The 19250-nt window shown below is 40.3% G+C and overlaps 1 protein-coding gene across 2 annotated transcripts in view; it reads left to right on the forward strand.

Annotated features, from left to right (window-relative positions):
* The window catches only part of LOC122806711 (transcription factor HES-1-like), a 78408-nt gene that overhangs the window by 33378 nt on the left and 25780 nt on the right, over positions 1-19250 (forward strand). For both annotated transcript variants that reach the window (XM_044077351.1, XM_044077352.1), the window contains exons 2-3: positions 1315-1410; positions 1525-1603. In XM_044077351.1, coding sequence (XP_043933286.1) covers positions 1315-1410; positions 1525-1603 — 175 coding nt within the window. The remainder of the gene's footprint in view (positions 1-1314; positions 1411-1524; positions 1604-19250) is intronic.

Raw genomic sequence — 19250 nt, forward strand, 5'->3', positions numbered from 1 at the left:
TTGTGAAAGTTCATTTAAGCAGATGAGCAGTAAAATGAATGTTATGGTGAGATTTTTTAATTTTACACTTTAGTAATGTTTTTAGTTTATATTTGGTTTAAATCATTAGCATTTGTCCATTTTGCCAGTTATACTGTTTTCTGATTGGCTAATTATGGTTTTATTTTGTTTTATATTTTGGTCTTTTCCTTTTGTTGTTCTAATAAAAATGAATGCAATTTTCTTGGGGTGTTGTTTTGGTGAGTTGTGTGTGTTGCTGCTTGCCATTGTCTAGGTTTTTTGTGTGGAGTGCGTAAACATATTTGATTTTTAGAGAGTGGAATAAATATTGCAGGTTTAGGAAATTTTATTAGCTCTGATAACATGTCAAGGGGATAGGTAATTTGCTAAACAAAGCAAAAGGATAGAAGAATGTTAATTTATCAGTTGTGTAGTGAAAATAATTACCTAGTGCACTAGATAATTGTTCTTTTTGTTTTTATCTCACCCTTATCTGGGTATATTATTAGCATATACATACATACATACATATATATATGGGTCTATGTCAGATTGAATTTTCAGAAACTCAAAATTCATATGGTTGAGACCATATGATCGAGTTTCTGAAAGCTCAAAAATCAAAACCCACAAAAATCTACGGTTTTGAAGGGGCCAAGACCCCCTGAACCCCCTGCAAATGATATATACCAACTCTGAGATCACACTATAGTGAAGAAAACGGTCCTCACTGTACTGCAATCTCCATTCAGAAGCTTCATGTTTTCAAAAACTCGATCATATGGTATTGACCGTATGATTTTCAAGTTTCTGAAAACTTGATCAACTGATAGGGACCCATATACATATGTGTATACATATGTGTGTGTGTGTGTGTATGTATATATATATATATATATATATATATATATATATATATATATATATATATATATATATATATATATATATACATATATACACAGATATATATATATATATATATATATATATATATATATATATATAAAATCTGTGTTTATATAATCACAAACTGAACTGACAAAATATTGTGGATCCATTTAGGCATAGTATTTTATGTGAGTGCATGTTACTAATTGTTTACATTTTATCAGATGCTGGGTGTTTTTGTTAGTGAAATGACATGGTCTCCATGGTCAGCAAGCTGAAGAATAAATTAAAGTATTATGTTTGATATACCACATAAAAGAATAAATAGCAGCTGAGAATATTTCTTTCTTCTTTTTTTTTGAGATTGGGGGACAGAAAGGAAATTACCAACCATAACTTAATTGTTTGCTTTTTCTTTTTTAGCTCAGAAAACCTCTAATTGAGAAAAAAAGGCGGGAAAGAATCAACAGCAGCCTGGATCAGCTGAAGAGTATTATGGTTGATGCGTACAATCTTGATGTACGTCATAGGCCTCACCGTTCGGTGATCAGTATGCACCTTTCCCTAGAGTTCTGTCTAGTCCAAGTAGTTAATGAATCTGATTCACTTTCTTTTTTTTTCATTTTTGTGCAGCAATCTAAACTGGAGAAAGCCGATATTTTGGAAATTACAGTTCAGCATATGGAGACCATGCAGAGGAGCACATTGCTAGGTGAGTGCCAGTTTCACCACATTCAATAAAGTGCATAGAAACAACATTCTGAGAGGCCCATTGCTACATCAGTTTATGACATCACTTGGTGGGCTTCAGACTCAGATGTTAGTTTTTTCTTGGGGAAGGGGTTGACTTGAGTGGGTAGGACAGAACATCCCAAACGTGGTACCTCTTACAAAGTAGTGTGAAAGAGGGAGGGAAACTGAAGGATGAGTTCTTGGATGACCATACACCCCCCCCCCAGTATCCTGGGGGGGTATGGAGGATGCACCAATACCCCATTGACTCTACAGCATCAGTGCTAATTTTACAGGAACTGTGTGTGTGCCCACCATGATAACAGCAGTCACTATAAGGCCAATATTTCACAGGAGGAGAAGGAAAATGGGCAGTCAGGTGTCAAGCAGATGGACCACCACAAAGGTTTCTGTTACAAGTGCTTCCATTGTTTACAGCTTCAACAGAACAGCTGTACTGGAAACCCCCGAAATAATGTCAGCAAATAGCTGTGTTAGCCTTTACCCACCCTAGGGATAGTCCAAGCAGCACAAGAGACCACTGATAGCAACAGGCTAGCATGTATGAGGTAACCTTCAATTTTTTTCTTCTGAAGGCATCATTGTCTAGGCATAAACAGTGTTAACCAGAAAAGAGAGACGAGAGTTAAAGTCTGACTTGAAAATGCTGACATGTTCACAATGTAACATTCTTTTTATTTTTAAATACTCTGATGTTCGACCCTTCCCCTGAAAGTCTTCTTTGATGTCATCAACCCAAGGTCCGTCAGGTTTTTGCAGGCCTCACCTCATCACATTTGTTTTGGAAGTGTTACAGGAATCACTAAATGTGGTCTTATGAGCATATGTGAACTAATGGCCTGAAATATTTATCCACCATGGTCTTCTCTTTCTTGTATGGTATTCAAGTAGACATCAGTTTCTGTTTTTTGGCAGGTAACTGCATAATATACCAACAAGTGCCATTCACTGCTAGACATAGTGCAGCCCACACTGTTTGAGAAGAGTCACAGCTAGGCTGATAACTCCTGCAGCTTCAGGGACTGGGCACAGCTAAGCAGATATCTCCTGCAATTTCAGGGACTGGCTACAGCTAGGCAGATAACTCCTGCAACTCCGGGGACTGGGTTCAGCTAGGCAGATAACTCCTGCAATTCCAGGGATTGGGCATAGCTAGGTAGATAACTCCTGCAACTCCAGGGATTGGGCACAGCTAGGCATTTAACTCCTGCAACTCCAGGGATTGGGCACAGCTAGGTAGATAACTCCTGCAATTCCAAAGACTGGGTATAGCTAGGCACATAACTCCTGAAACTCCCAAGTACTGGGCATAACTAAGCAGATAACTCCTGAAACTCCAGGGATTGGGCACAGCTGGGCAGATAACTCTTGCAACTTCAGGGACTGGGCATAGCTAGACAGATAACTCTTGAAACTCCAGGGATTGGGCACAGCTAGGCAGATAACTCCTGCAACTCCAGGGATTGGGCACAGCTAGGCAGATAACTCCTGAAACTCCAGGGGCTGGGCATAGCTAGGCAGATAACTCCTGCAGCTCCAAGGACTGAACATAGTTAGGCAGAAAACTCCTGCAACTTCAGGGTCTGGGTATAGCTAGGCAGATAACGTCTATAACTTCAGGGACTGGGTTTCACAGTGAGATCAGATACCAGAATACTCAGCGTGATGTAATGTTTAGTGGCCATCAGTCACAAATACACTTCTTCTCACCAAGTGGAGTGAGGGCTGCTGCTTGTACCTAATGTTGTGCTGTTACCTAGTGAGTGCTGGGATCACAGCTTGACACTAGCAGGTTCAGGGAAACAGAATCGCTTTGACATGCTACTTCAGTAAGACTATTTATTTATTTGTTTTTGTTTTCCAGGTAAATGAAGTGGTCCAAAGACCCTTTTCGGCCATGAAAGTAATACTATAAATTAAAAGGCATCAGAATATAAACATTATTGCATATTAAAACAAACAGTAGAGTATAAGCTTTACTAACAAATATCAGAATGTGAGCATTGTTAAAATACAGTATATAGTATATATTCATATAGTAGATATATATATTGAAGATAGGAAGTATATTATTTAGATGGTGATTTTTTTTCCAGCAGGCTTGGCCCTGAGGTGAACAAACTAGGCCTGGCCTGTACCTTACAACTGCATGTTGTTATATATAAGCAGAGCAAGATGATGAGTGGATGTTAGCAATTAATTCTGTGTAGCACTTAAATGGCAAAGGTAATAAACTATAATTTATATTGAACTATGCTATCTTACATAAAATAAGTTAAACTATGTACACTTTATACATTCATACATTTATTAGTGTACATTTATAATGTGTTTGCTGTGGCCTACAGTAAGAGTAGTGTAGTTGTGTATTCATATCCTGTATAAATATATACTGAAGATAAGTTAATATGACCTCTGACTGTCCAGTATTACTGAAGCATTTGCATTTGCTTTTATTTTCAAGGTGACATTTTTTTTTCTTGAATTTTATTATACCATTGCTGCCTCACAGCAACAGGTTTCCCAGTTCAGTTCTTGGCTGGGGTGCCTTCTGTGCTGAGTCTGCATGTTCTCCTTGTGTTCACATGGGTTTCCTCCAGGGGCTGTGGTTTCCTCCCACATTCCAAGGACATGTAGTAGTCAGACTGGACACTCAAAGTTGATTGTAGGTGTGAGTGTGTGGTGTGGATAAACTATTGCAGCAGGGCTAGCCACCTGACAGTGTAAACCTTGGCTCTAGATGATTGTCACTGGTAAAGTGACACTCCAACCCCATGACCAAAAAATGGGAAAAAGGGGTTGTGGATGGATGGATTGATTTTACTAATGTTTTCAGGAATTACATTCTAACAGGCAGGTGTTGCATTTCATAAGTTTTTATTTGGCTAATAGCCATTATGTATGGAGCTTCTACCTAGAGATATATCTTCAGGTCCTCTGAGACAATGAGTTGGTTTCCTTTCAAATAATTTACTTCTAAGGGGGGGACTGAAGATAATTAATGTGTTTTTAGTGCACACACAGACACTTCTACATAACAACTATTCAGTCCTTCATCTGTCTGTCTGTGACTCTTGGCAGTCTGTCTAGGAGCCCATACTCAACCTGTTATGTACAGGATTAGCTGTTAAGTTGCTTTGGGCTTAGAAAACAGCAGCTTATGAAAGACATATAAAGTTGCATATACATGCTTCAAACCAATTTAAAGTGTTTAGGTGCATCTTGCAGGTTCACAGGGTAAGGCCACAGAGGCTGTTCTGTCTAAAAGTGAGGAGAGTAAAGAAGATAGTGCAGGAAGTACTTGGAGGTGGAATAAAAATAAGATGTGAGAAGAAATGTATTCATTAACAGGGTTTTAGATTGCTCAGTAACTAATCTAAAACATGAATAAATAGAAGTTAAAAAGAAGCTTTTAAAAGGTGTTGCACATGCTTATAGAGTGAAGGCTTGGGAGACACTATTGATACATGTGATGGCAGTTTCACAGGGAAGTCCCAGAAGATGTTGATATTTGCACACTAACTTCGGGTAGGCTGCTGACATGGTTGTCCCAGAACACTTATAGAAAAAATAGAGAGGTGGGGGAGGTTTGAGCTAAGAAAAACTAGATTGTTGCATGGTTGAAAGATACAACACAGAGGGTTGTAGTAAAAGTAAAAGCGTCTGAAATTAGGAAAGTGACTAGCACATGAGTTGTGTGATCCTCAGTGTGTTTGTCTTGGGTCTATCTGAGTGTAAAGAGAACATGATTAGCCTCTTTGCTGAAGACTAAGCAGTGTAGGATGGGGGCAGGTGAGTCTAAGGAAGGACTTGGAAAGGTTCAAAAAGTGGACAGAAAGATGGCCCTTGAAGATCATTGCAAACAAATGCAAGCAAAGTACTGCACATGGCCCAGGACAATGATAGTGTGCTGCATCACCTGGGGAGTAGAATTGGTGGCAAAGGAGCTGGATAAAAATCTTGGGGGCACGGCTGGTCTTAGGCATAAGTGAACTAGGCGACCGCCTAGGGCGCCGTAAAGGCCAGCCTCTTAAAGGGTGCAGTTTTTATTTATTTTAATTAGCAAAGTTTGTGCTCTTCTTGGCGCCCTGCTGAACTGTAACTGGAAGCTGGAACTGTGGGGGAGGGGGTGAGCGCCCTCCCACTTACAGCTGCAGGTTGGCCAGGACAGTTTAAAAAAAAAAATAAAAAATTACTTCACGGTTCGGCAGTCTGCTGTAAGGAGGAACGTGCATGCATCAAGAAATGTCAGCGTTGTCGGTGAACTGATTTTCATGGAGTTGAGGCTCGAGGAATTAGAGTTGATCTAGCAGTAGTGCAGCACATGCAAACAAGCATGAAGAAAATGCAACCAGTACATCATGCTCAAGCAAGTAGCAAACATGAATTAAAGATGATATACAAAGCTACAAGGAAGTTCCAGGACGGTTATTTCCCATGTAGTGTTCTCGCCTTATGGAGGTTTTCATTAGGTATGGAAAGCTTTCTACTGTATCCTCTTACAGAATGTCAGCACGTATAACAACCTGATATAATATGCTCACTCACAAGCGACAACACTGCATATCACTGGGTTTGTTTTTCCATGTAAGTTTGCTAGATGGTGCTTAATGAGTTAAAAATCACCAGGGGGGAAATAATCATATGGCTGATGTCTCATGCTTTATAACATTTCATCCATTTCTACATCCCGGGAACTTATGAGACAAAACTATAGCTTCTCAAAAAAGTGCACTCAGAAGCATTCTGTTATTTTAGGTAGGAAAGAAAAATCTGAGGAGGGACTGATTTAATCCAGGATGGCACACTTTGTATTTATTTTTTTAGGTTGCATATTTTTAGCTCTCGGACAGTGGCAAAAAGTTTTTTTTCCCCTTATACACGAGTGTTTTAGTCTTCCACTGAAATTATTGCTAATTCATTTTCGTTCCTTTGTCCCTAATTTTCTGTGGTAGTGTTCACTGTGACTTTATAAATGCACTTTGCAACAATATTGTGAGTCATTAAAGTCTTTTTAGGCCACACAGTCACAGACTGCTTATTCTTCAGACATACACAATCATGGAAACTGTTCTGTTTTGTGAATGAAACAGAACACTGATTTGAAACAGTGCCCTTGAAAGTCGAGATAAAACGTTGAGAATCCTGGTATTTTGTATTACTATTTTGATACCTTTTAGGGTGACACAGAATAATGTTAGCCCGTGCTGATGCCAAAACTGGCAAGAAGGAAGTTTGGTACTACTGTGAACATTGCATTCCTTCTTAACAACTACAGCTGTCCTCCTTATAGTGGCAAGATGAGAAGGCATTAAAATTCTAATTAAACAAGTTTTGAAGACTTTATTGAGACTTTTGGACCAGAAAGAATCTCTACTGTCCTCTTTTTTTTTTTTTTTGCACCAGGAACAGCCTAATGTAACATCCTCTTCCTACAAACTGAGGAGGGGCTGGTTCTATGGTGCATTGGGAAAGTAAACCCTATAGGATGGGTGGGAGAAGGTGCAAAGTACAGCTATGTCACACTTACCATAAGTATAGATTATGATAATAAATTCCATTTGTATAAATAATTTTGCAATTCATACTGAAGGCTTAAAGACTTAACAAATAGGCAGAGGTGGAAACAGTTGACTGCAGCAGACAGCAGTATATATATATATATATATATATATATATATATATATATATATATATATATATAAACACAGACACACACACACACATCACGGGACTGGGTGCTAATGTGTTATAACAGGAAGAAATAAAATAAAATAAAGAACTCTACTTACAATAATGTCCTGTTGCATAAAGTAAGGTAATAAAATAAAGAGATTAGTTATTATAAGCTTGCGTTCATCATATAAAATGTTTTAGAATATTAAGGAATTCTTTAGAATGTTGTAGTTAACTTAATATTTTAGATGTTTGAGGAATATTTTAAGCAGAACAGCAACTGTTCATTTTTCCTTAGTAATGACTGGACTTAAATATGGCCTGTGACTTTAATAGGAGATGCTGGAGGGACAGATTTATCTCCCAGCAACTGCCACATCTTTGGAACAGGCTATCAATATATGTGAAACAGAGCACCTTTATGACACAGTTCAAGAGAAACCTGGACAAATGGATGTGGCACCGTAAATTCTTATTGGGGACAGTGCCCACGACCCTCCCAGACATGGGCAGTCATCACTAAATGCAATATTAGGTATTGACTAGTACTGCTATATTATATTGGTTGAAATGGCTAGGCTTAAAATGACCTCCGGGTCGATAGCCTAGTAATCTCCTATGATTCTATGGAGTGCAGTGCTAAAAGGTAGCCTTATCTGTGTATGTTAATATGATATTTTTAGAGATGTGTGTCTTCTGGAAGATTTAAAAAAAAAATCTAGTAATATCTTTAATAATTGTGATTATACAACGACCCCCCCCCCCCATTAATATTCCAAAACGTGCACGCTGATTGGTCAGCGTGCGTGTTGTAAATCAGACTTATACTAATGGAAAAAGGTACGGTCGCCCGGATTTTTTCCATTAGTATGTCTTTTTTTTACAGCAACGGAGAATGCAAGATCTCCGTTGCTGTTTAGACACTGTCTCACTATGGTAAAGGAGTTTAAAATAGAGAGACAGCTTTAAAAATGTAACGGAGATCTTCCTTTCTCCATTGCTTTTTTTAAAGCTGTCTCGCCATGTTAAATGGGTTTAACATAGCGAGACAGCTTTAAACATGCAATTTATCAATTTCCTAAAGTAATGTAATGCTAAATGAAAATATGTGGAAATGCAAACATTTTTTTTCTGTATACATACATGGACCTGTAATTTTAGGTGGACATGTGCAGATCTATGCCTGTGATTTACAGACATGTATATGCAAATAATTATTTTACCCATACATGATATACTTGTATTAATACAAACAATTATGTTAGCACATAAATATTCCATAAATTAGTATACAGATATAGTTCTAAGTACAGATATGCTTATGCTTTCTTTTGCAATATTATAATAATGTTACAGATATATTTTTGCACCTACACATATTTCTTCTAGCAAATGCCTTCATTTATGCAACTTTCATATACTTTATTTTTTATAAATTTATGTTTATGATCCCCCCCCCCAAAAAAAAAAATTAATCCTTACTATAGATCTTGCCCTTCTCACCTCTGTGTGGTCAGCCAACTCAGCCAGCTCTTCTGTCCTATGCTTCAATAAGTCATCGTACCTGTGGCAACACTGTTGACTGGAGTGGGTGATCTGTGTTACAGATGGCAAGTGGTCATCCTACTCTGGCGAGCTAGCAATCTTTTTCCACCCAGTTACTGTTGTTTACTGAATCTTATCCAGATATGACTCCCTAAGACGGTGGATCATTGTCAATGTCTCCTTGTCTGACCAGCTTGGACCTCAGCCTTGTGACTTCACAGATGCTACCATCATTCAAAGTGACAGAACCAGAATAAAGAAAGCATGATCACAGCTTTGGTTCACAGGTTTAGAACCACTCCCTCTGGGGTGTGTCACCTCTTTAGCCAAACCCAGATAACAATCAGGGGCATTATGCCCGGTAATATTACTATTGGCAAGTTTGGTTTGAAGTTAGTTGGCTAACAGCCCTAGAGCCTTTTTCAGCCTAGTCATTCATAGATTCATAGGTGTGTACTAGGTTAATGGCCTTGGAGCCTTTACAAGCCTAGCCCATAGGATTACCCTGGCATCGTGCCACCCAACCTTAGTTCCCAGTGTCTCTGTTGAGTAGAGCCACTGGAGTGATTCCCAGGGTGAATTTTCTATTTCCCATCCATTCATCAAGATTTCTCTTGAAGAAGGCGAGTGAGGCACACCGCTTGACATGTATGGGAAGTCTATTCCATAGCATGGGCAGTCTCTGGGTTATGAACCTGTCCCTCCAGCACATTCTGTTGATTGTGGTAATGAGGTTGAGGTCTCTGGAGCATGTGGTGCAGAGGGATTGGGATTTCTTTAAATGTAGCATTTCTAACAGAGCTGGGTTAGACATGGCTTTGTAAGTCAAGCAGAGATTGCCTCTAAATAGGCGATATGAAACAGAGAATAGTTGGAGTTTTTTGAGTTTGTCTATATAGGACAAGTGTTTAAGCCCTAGGATCCTCCTTGTGAGGTACTTTTGCAGTCTCTCCAGTTGTTGCAGGTGTCTAGTGAGGTACATGCCAGATGGGGCATTGTACTCGATGATAGGCCTAATGAGGGAAGAGTAGAGGGAAACAATGACCTCTTTCTTCCTGGATGCAAAACCCTTAATAATGAGATGTGCCACATAGAAGTACTTTCTGACCACAGTGGCAATGTGGTGGTCAAAAGAGAGGTTCCTGTCAACCTGTGTTCCCAGATCTCTTATGACACCTTCTGTGTTCAGTGGACAACCGTCGATGTGGTAATTCACGGGAACCGGGTTTTTCCCAAAGGGGATGATGACACATTTTTTGGCATTGAGCTTAAGTCCATGGTTTTGACACCAGTCGTTGGTCTCAGTGAGGCCTTTCTGTAGGATGTCAACATCACTTGGGGAGCTAATTATGGCTCCCAACTTGCAATCGTCTGCAAACTTTGTCAGCCAGAGTCCATTTGTGTTGGCCTGGACTTCAGAGAAGTAGATACTAAACAGGAGAGGACCCAGAACCAAAAACCCTGTGGGACTCTACTCATGACTGGTTGGCAGTCTGACTTGGAGTCAGCTACTTTCACACTGTGGGTTCTATCTGTGAGCCAGTTTGCAACCCACCTAGTGATATAGGAGTGATGCCTACTTTAGTGAGTTTTTTATGATTCCTGAGTGGGGAATGGTATCAAAGGCCTTGGCCAGATCAAGGTAGGCTGTATGAACCACCTTGCCTTCATCCACAGCTCTGGTGACTGACTCAAAGAAGTCGACCAGGATGAGCAGGCATAACCAAACTGTGTGGGATCCAGAGTTTGGAGATTCCCTATATCCTTGTTTATTAGGTCCATGATGATGCGTTCCATAGATTTGCATATCAGACTTGTCCGGCTAATGGGGCGATAGTTCCCAGGGTCTGTAGTCGCTCCTCCTTTGTGGAGAAGGATGACTGTAGCAATGTGCCGTTCATTAGGGGCAAAGCCTGAAGTGAGGCTGTGATTGAACAGGCCACACAGGTGAGGTGCCAGTTCACTCAGTAGTTCATGTAGAACACAGCCATGGATATTGTCAAGTCCCATAGAAGCTGTATTCTTGGCCTTGGACAGTGCTGTTTTAACCTGTGCAGCAGTAATACTGGGTGCCTGGTAATCTACTGGTATTGTGATTGGTCCTTTGGGGGGGTAAAGTTGGCACTGAATCTGTTGGCCAGTATATTGGCAATATCTGTTGGCTCGGTATAGGAGGTGCCATTGTGCAACTTCTCCGAGCAAATCTGGGTATTGCCATGGAGATTCTTTACATAACTAGAAGGCCTTGTGGTTGTCTTTACTATTGGCTGCCTGCAATTCTGTTTTCATAGCTAGCTTTAGAGGATTTGATGAGGGATCTCAACTTTTTGTTGAGGTTGATAAGGGAGTTTTTCCAGTCTTGGGACTTCACCTTATTTCACATCAGTTTTCTCTTTCTGTTGTAGAGTTTCTTTATGGCAGAGGACCACCAGGTTGGCTTCCTTTTTTTGGAGGAAAGCATCTTGGTTCTATTGGGTATGGAGAGATTCATGGATTTGTGCACGTGTTCATACAGGGCATTCGTGAATGATTCGGCAGTCATGCCGATGCTCTCCGATTGCATGGGTGCCATGAAGTTAGCCACCTCTGTGTTTAGGAGCCCAAAATTAGCTTTGGAGAAGATTTCATGGTGGTTACCTTTGCGGGGGTTGGGGTGGGGTGGGGATGTGGATTTCCAAAGTGATTAGCTTGTGGTCGGATCTAACCAGGGAGGAGTTGACTATTGGTATAAAGCAATGGTCGCCCATGTTAGTAATGACCAGGTCAAGGATGTTGCTACCTCTAGTAGGGGTAAGAACGAGCTGGGCCACGGCATTGGAATTAATGAATTCCAGGAAATGTTGGGCAGGTGTATTGGTACATGAGTAGTTTTCCCAGTTAATGCTCTTGCTCCCTCCCCTCATAAATTTATTATATCTCATCATCCTTTACACTTTTGATACGTATCTCTACCTAACAAACCAATGTTCCCTCAATATACCTACTCTGTAAGGTTATTTGATGTCTGCTTGAATAACTCCTCTAGATGAATATCACATTACTCTTTCTTTTTTTCTTACCTCTCATTTATCCTCATCATACTGTATTGATTTGAATGCTTTTGAATTGTGAGCTTAAATGTTTTATGTTTTACTCTGTACAATCTTTTTGTAATTTTTGTATGCACCTACTTTTGTCTGTATTGGAGCTTTTCTCCCCAGGACTCCATTGAAAACGGGTTCTTTTGGCCCAATGGACTATCCTGGTAAACCAACTGCAAATAAATAAATAAATAAATAAATAATGGAGGGGTAGTCGAAGTCACCCAGTATGAGAGTGTTAGGTTGGACCCTAATATTCTTCAGGGTGCTTAGGAATGTGGAGTGTGAGTCTTGGGTCATGGTTGGGGACCTATAGCAGACTACAACCTGAATCACTGTCTTACCCAATGTTAGCTGCACGTGAAGTATCTCTGGTGCATTATGTTGAGCTACTAGTCTGGAGGTGTGTGCATCCTTTATGAATACGGAAACACCACCGCCTTTAGAGCTTCGGTCCAAGTTCTGGGGCCGATAGGTGTGGAATGAGTTATAGCCTGGGAGTGCAGGGGCAGTTTCTGCTGCCTTGAACCAGGTCTCTGTTACAGCACAAATGTCAATGTTCTCCATTTTAAGGAGTGCTTTAAGCGACTGCATTTTAAGATTTAGACTTCTATCGTTGAGCAGCATGACCCTCAGATTGCATTTGTTTGTAGCTGTTATGGTGGTGATTTGGTCTTTGGAACACCACCTAAAAAAGGCACTATAGGGATGGCAAGAGCCTTGGCCAGTATCCAGAAGCCCAGGGGTGACAGATGCAGGCCATCTCTGGCAAAGCATCGAGGTCTGTCAATCATGTCATCCCAGGCAGACAGATACTGGATCCCGTTAGAATGACACCAGAAACTTAGCCAACTGTTGAAATCAATCATTTTCTGCTTGTACGGTGGTATAATTCTGGGTGATGGTAGGAGGCTGCTCAGGGTCAAACCTGCCTGGGCTACATAATCCGAGTGCTCCTCCATGTCTCTTTTCATGTAGTTCAGGGAAGTACGTCTCAGGTCATTCACACCCACATGTACAATGACAGAGCCATATTTGTACGTGTTGTTGAGGGACCTGAGTGAATGCATTATGTGGCAGATCCTGGCACCTGACTGTTACTTTCTCCTTATTCAACCTAGTGAGTGGGACATCAGTGTGCCTCGCTATCAAGTCACCTATGACTAGTGTGTTAAGCATGCTGTTTTGCCTTAGGGACTTTGGTTGAGTGGCACACTGTTTAGGAGAGTTATGTGTCTCGTGATTAGTGTTGTGTTGTGGTGGTCGAGTGCATTTCTGCCTTGGAGGTCTCTGCTGTTTGGGTAGATTTTTATTGAGAGCTTCCACGAAGGTGGGAGTGCGGTTTGTGTTTTTATGTGAAGGCAGTGCTGGTGTGGGTTCTGGAGGGCTATGTGTTCCATGTGGTGCGGCGCAAGTGTTGACCTTTTCCTCTTGACCAGCTATTCCAGGGTTGGCTGGAGAGTGTGTGGCTTCCTGTTTGGATATATAAGTGCATCTCTCACAAGTCTGAGTGTTGGGAGGTAAGAGGAGAGGGTTGTCAGTGTACATGAGGCAGTTACTACATTGCCTCAGGATGCCCAAGCTCAATAGGTTAATAGGAGAAAGCACAGGGAACTGACCTTTAGACAAGCCTGGAGGGGTGGGCATTAATAATAAGTACTGGAGCTGTTTCCTTGGCCCAAATTTCCCAATTGTCAATGTCCTCAGACTAGAATGGCTTTGGTATATGCCTGTGAATTAGGATATCTGCAAACTGTCCCTATCCGTAAGGGTCACAGGTGACAGACCAGGGTGAATTTGCAATTTCCCATTCATTGGTCCAAATTGTATTTGAATAGTTTTTGCTGCATACATATTTTTTAAAATAATGCATTCATGTTTCATTTATATGGTACATAAAAAACTGTATGCAATCATAATTTTTCTTTGTATTACTTACAATCGCTACTGCTGCTATGCATTGCCTAAGCTACCTTTTTTGATGTATTACACCTGAATGTCATTTATTGCTGCATTTTTTTTGGGAAGGGATACAGAAATACATACTTTTATATTCCTATGTGTGTGATTACCAACTGTTATTAAGTGTTGATTGATCTGAGGTAAGGAGGTGTGCTAGATGATGTTAGATGGGCAGAGATTCCACTTCATGATTGTGCAAACTGTTGTACAGATGACTCCATTTTGTTTGTTCTAAATATATTGAGCTCTGAGCATATCTTAGGCTATATGTACGTTCCCTCAACATGCTGGGGACTGCTGAGGACTGCTGCAGATTCTGTTCCTTTCTGCCAGGTGTTCACGTGAGCCCACGGCTGTGTTCATGAGCTAAGTGTTAAGTGGCCTTACACATTCACATATTGCTGCAGTTCATAAAGCTAAGCATAAAAGGACCTAATCTGCATACAGATAGTGTAAAAGTACCTGAATTTATGTGAAGTAGTTAACAACATCATATTAACTTGCGATTACTCAAGTTATGCAGCAAATAAATTAAGAAACCGCAGAGTTCCTATAGTAGGAGAAATAATAAAAGAAATTTAAATTTAAATTGAAACACTTCAAAATGATGTAAAATTAGTGAGTAATCCTGAAGAAATGCGTATTTTATTGATATGATGGGCATATTATCATGGCTTTAGTGAATAGTATAAAGCTTTCTTTCATTTATAAATGGAAAGTCATTACAGCAGCAGTGGAAAATGATTAGTGATAACTGAGAAAATCTTTTACTTTGGTGTCATTAATAGATTGTGTATACATATGTGTTTTAATTTAGTACTGAAGTAGTAAGGATGTGTTGCTGTTTGAACATGTGTATGTCCTTACTTGAATATTTCTGAGTGTCACTGAAGAATGATAATTGATAGCATCATGAATACAAAACAATGGCAGAGGCTAGGGGAATGATGAATATGTTAACAAAGTGATCGCTTACTGTTCTGAATGTATTTATTATAGTGCAGATATTAGTATAGCACAACTTTACTTGGCTAGATTGAGGTTTTGGGTGTATATATAATTATGGGGTTTGTATTAACTTTGTTTATAGGAGGATGGAAGGCATGCATGGTCATGTTGTGTTTGGCCGATGATGAAATCAAAAACTGTTTGCATATGACTGTGGCCTATTTTCATGGGCAGTAATGATGTAAAACAAAGGATCAAAGCAGAGAAAGAACAACTTCATACATGAGGAAAATTGCATTCTTATGCCAGTCCGTAAGCCATAATGGTAAAGGGTGGCCCAAACAAGCAAAGAGGACACAAGCTTGGAATCAAGTTGTCCTGGACATTAATGCAGTGGGTGGCAGAAATAGCACATTAACATAGTGCAGGAAGACGGCAAGAGATATGGTAGAACATGCTAGAAACAAGTTGAGGCAGAATGTAATTGCTGGTACTAGTACTGGGGAGTGGGGACTCTAACAGTGATTCCTTTAACACCAGATGAAGAGTACCTCCTCTCTTCCATGAAGATGACTGGATGTGGATACTGGCTATTATAACATCTGCAGCAGCAATACTCGTCTGCTTAGGCAGGTTGGTTTAAAATTAGATCAGTAACAGATATTTATATAGGGAAATGAATGCTAACAAGGAATGATTACATTAAATGCATGACAATTACCATTAATTGGTGCAGTGGTGCAGCAGTTTGTGTTGTTGCCTCACAGCAAGAGGTTCTCCGGTTCAATTCTCAGCTGAGGTGCCTTCTGTGTGGAGTCTGCATGCCCTCCTTGTGTTTGTGTGGGTTTCCTCTGGGTGCTCCGGTTTCCTCCCATGTTACAAAGACATACGTCTGGAGCATTTCTCCCCAGGCCATTGCTGAAAATTGGCTCTATCCAAGTCGGACTTTCCCTGTAAACAAATGTTAAGTAGATAAAATAAATAAATTAGTGAACCTTCAACATCTGCACAGAAGGACAATGAAAGCAGTATAGATGGTAAGTGTCCCCCACATCTCCTTAATAAGCATACAGTAGTGTATGCTACTTATTTATTAGTTTGTTTGTGTCTTTCGGCTTTTTCCCGGTTAGGGGTCGCCACAGCGGAACTCCGGTCCGCAAATGATTGGCAGTAGAGTTTTACGTGCTGGCTTGCCAGGCCTAACACACAACCTTCAACGAAGGAACTCCCGTTCACGCATGTCACCACACAGAAGACGCTGTAACTGAGAATAGAACGGACAACGTCTAACTGTGAGGCGACGCTACCGCAGCACCACCACCGCAATATGCTACTTCTTTATTAGTAATGTTTTCAAATAATTGTTTACAAGGCCAGCAGCGGCAGAAACAAAAATTGACACTACACCAATAAATTTAGAGGATAAGAAATAAAAAAGCGATAGCTGAGACAAGAGTGAAGTGAAACCAATCAAACACCAAAAAAACACTCTAAATAGCACAGAAGACCTGGTACGAGCTGAATTAGCATAGTTTCTTTTAATATCCACTTTTGAAAAACTTCTTCAGAACAGTACTGCTGTACTTCTATTTATAGTGATTATTTACAGTTGTTGCTGCCCTTTTTTATCGGAAAGCAGTTCATAACCCAAAACTGCACTCTAAACGCCTGCTACTCTACATGCGCTTTTAGCTCTACATTAGTTACTTGGCGTTTGCTTCTCTCTCTCCCTCCCCTAGTTACAATTAATTTATTGCTGGGGTATTGAGGGATTTTTTACTATTGTCGCTGCCCTTTCTTATCGGATTGATTTATTGCTGGGGTATTGAGGGATTTTAATGTATTAAGCTCTCTAGTTATTACTGGAATATCTGTACTTTTCTGCCTATCCCTAGTAACATCTAGGATGCCAAACTAGTCTATTTTTGTACATGTCACAGTTAATAGTCTAGTTTTTCTTTTGTACTGTCTCTTGGTTATACTTTTAGTACACTGTTGATTCCCTTTATTGCTATATTTTATCTTGCAAGAGGACTACTATGTGACCCAGATTTACAATGTGTACATCTATGTGCTAGCTTGGTAGATTCCACTGTTATTATTCTCCTGTTGGTTAATGCTGATTTTTTTTAACCTCTACTTTGAATATATGTGCTAACTTTGCTCTTATTTCTTTTTCTCCTCTTGCTTACCTTCTCCCCAAAAGATACTAGTGCCACAGACTCCTGTCCTAACTTCCTCCCAAGTGGTGACAATTGAACCCGGTCTTCCTACAGTGACTGTAACTTGGGTTGCCTCAAACCTCATAAAGCATCACTCTGCTCTAGGAACAGAAAGTAGGTTTGAGCTCTGTAATGTTGTTAAAATTGGGCTCTTACCAGGTCTTCCTATAGAGTTCTAGCTTGCCTGTGCATTAGTCTCCAGCAGCCAGTACCACCCTTTCTTAGCACTCCCCCCCCTGTGTAAACAGTTCTCTCCCAGCCATTTATTGCAACTTCGTTTCCCTCTACCTCTCTACTGTCTTATTGCAGTTGTACCCCCTCTCCCTCCTGCTTACTTACACTACATGGTAGCTGCCCCCCCCCTTAGCTTTTTCTGTCCTACTTTTTCTGGCTTTAACCTGCCCTTGTCTGGTTACTTGCTGTTATTTGGTCTTTTCATTTCTCCTGTAACTTCTACTCTACCTTATTGTCCATCCATCTCCCTTATAACTTTACTATTTTTCATCTGTAACCTACCTTTTTCTTCTACACTATACCCTTTCTTTCTCTGTTCCTACTGTATGCCTTTACACTGACTTAATCTTACCTTCACTTTTCCTCTCACTGGTGTACTCTGGTTTCTATCTTACCCCTTCTATTTAGTTACATACCTATCTCACCTCACTTACCTGTATTTTCTGATTGTCTCCTTTCTTATCTTCCTTTAGTGGTTTCTACCCGCTCCGTTCGCCCTGCGGGCTCACTCCGCTCCCCTCCCTACCCCCAATTCCCACCCACCCCCCAGGGGTCCTAACCTTGTAGCTCTCTTGACACTTCCCTTATCTCTACCATCCAATCTTTCTCTTTCCCGCTCAACTGTGAACCCTCCCCTCCACTCACCCCTCTCCTTCTCTCATGTCCTCCTAGTCTACTTTCACTCCCATCCTTTTACAGGCATCTCTCCACCTCTTCTGGTATTACTCTTCTTCTATCCCTCTACTCATTTTACCTGTCCTTACCCTCTTTAAGCGCTTTAATATCCTTTGTTCCACTCTTACTATTTCCTACCTATATATTGTACCTTTCCTCTTCAATCCACTTCTACTCTCACTCTCTTTTAAAAAATGCCTCCCTATCTACCTACCCTGCTAGTACTCTTAGTCTTAGTCCCCTTCTTCCTATTCCCTGCTCACCTTCTTACCTTCTTTGAAAACCCACTTTATACCCAGACTAACTATAAACAGAAACACACTTCTATTATCTGCACTTCTCTCACCTCTTTCTTAAATGTTAATTCCACCCCTAGCTACCTTCTACCTAAGTTCCATAGACTCTCTCATCTCAACTACGCTTCACCCCTAGATAGAAAAATGAAACTTCTAACCCTTGCTAAGAGCAACTACTTAACCAAACCAGATAATCCTACCTTACAAGATGGTGACATCCACCCCAACCCTGGCCCAGAATACCCTTCCCTCAAGTATCTGGATCAAACCCTAATAATACCTTCCTCATTGGGCATCTTAACATTCGTAGTATAAACAACAAAGTTTCTTACCTTCATGCCCTCCTTGACACACACTCTTTTGACATTCTCTGCCTCTCAGAAACCTGGCTAAAACCAGTCACAAAAGATACCGAGATCATACCCCAAGGCTATAACATAGTAAGACTTGACCATTCTAAATGGAAAGGTGGTGGAGTAGCAATTCTGTTTAAGAATCAACTCAATATCTCTACCCTCCCAGCCTGTCCTACCCAGGATAGCAAAGTAGAAGCCATTATTACTAAATTCCAATTAAATGCCAAAAAATCCCTTTATATCATCTGCGTATACGTGCCTCCAGGTAACAATATACCTATCGTAGAAGACTTTCTCAGTTGGGTTTCTACCACTTACCCCCAAGAAACTATAATTTTAGGTGACTTTAACATAGACTGGAATTCTATTAATGCTGATAATCCCTCCTCTCATATTAACCTCAGTGGTTTTACCCAATCCATTACCTCTACTACAAGATTCAATAAGTCCAGCAAGAAAGAGAGTGTCTTAGACTGGATACTCATAAACAAACTCAACATTACATACAACGTAGGAACTATGCCAGATGACATCAGTGACCATTGTTTAACTTATATTACAAGAGAAAAGACTGATTGTTTAAACCTCCCTAATATAAGAAAAATACGCTCA

The sequence above is a fragment of the Protopterus annectens genome, chromosome 7.part0 (assembly GCF_019279795.1).
Source record: "Protopterus annectens isolate FY-2018-M chromosome 7.part0, PAN1.0, whole genome shotgun sequence".
NCBI classification, from domain to species: domain Eukaryota; kingdom Metazoa; phylum Chordata; order Ceratodontiformes; family Protopteridae; genus Protopterus; species Protopterus annectens.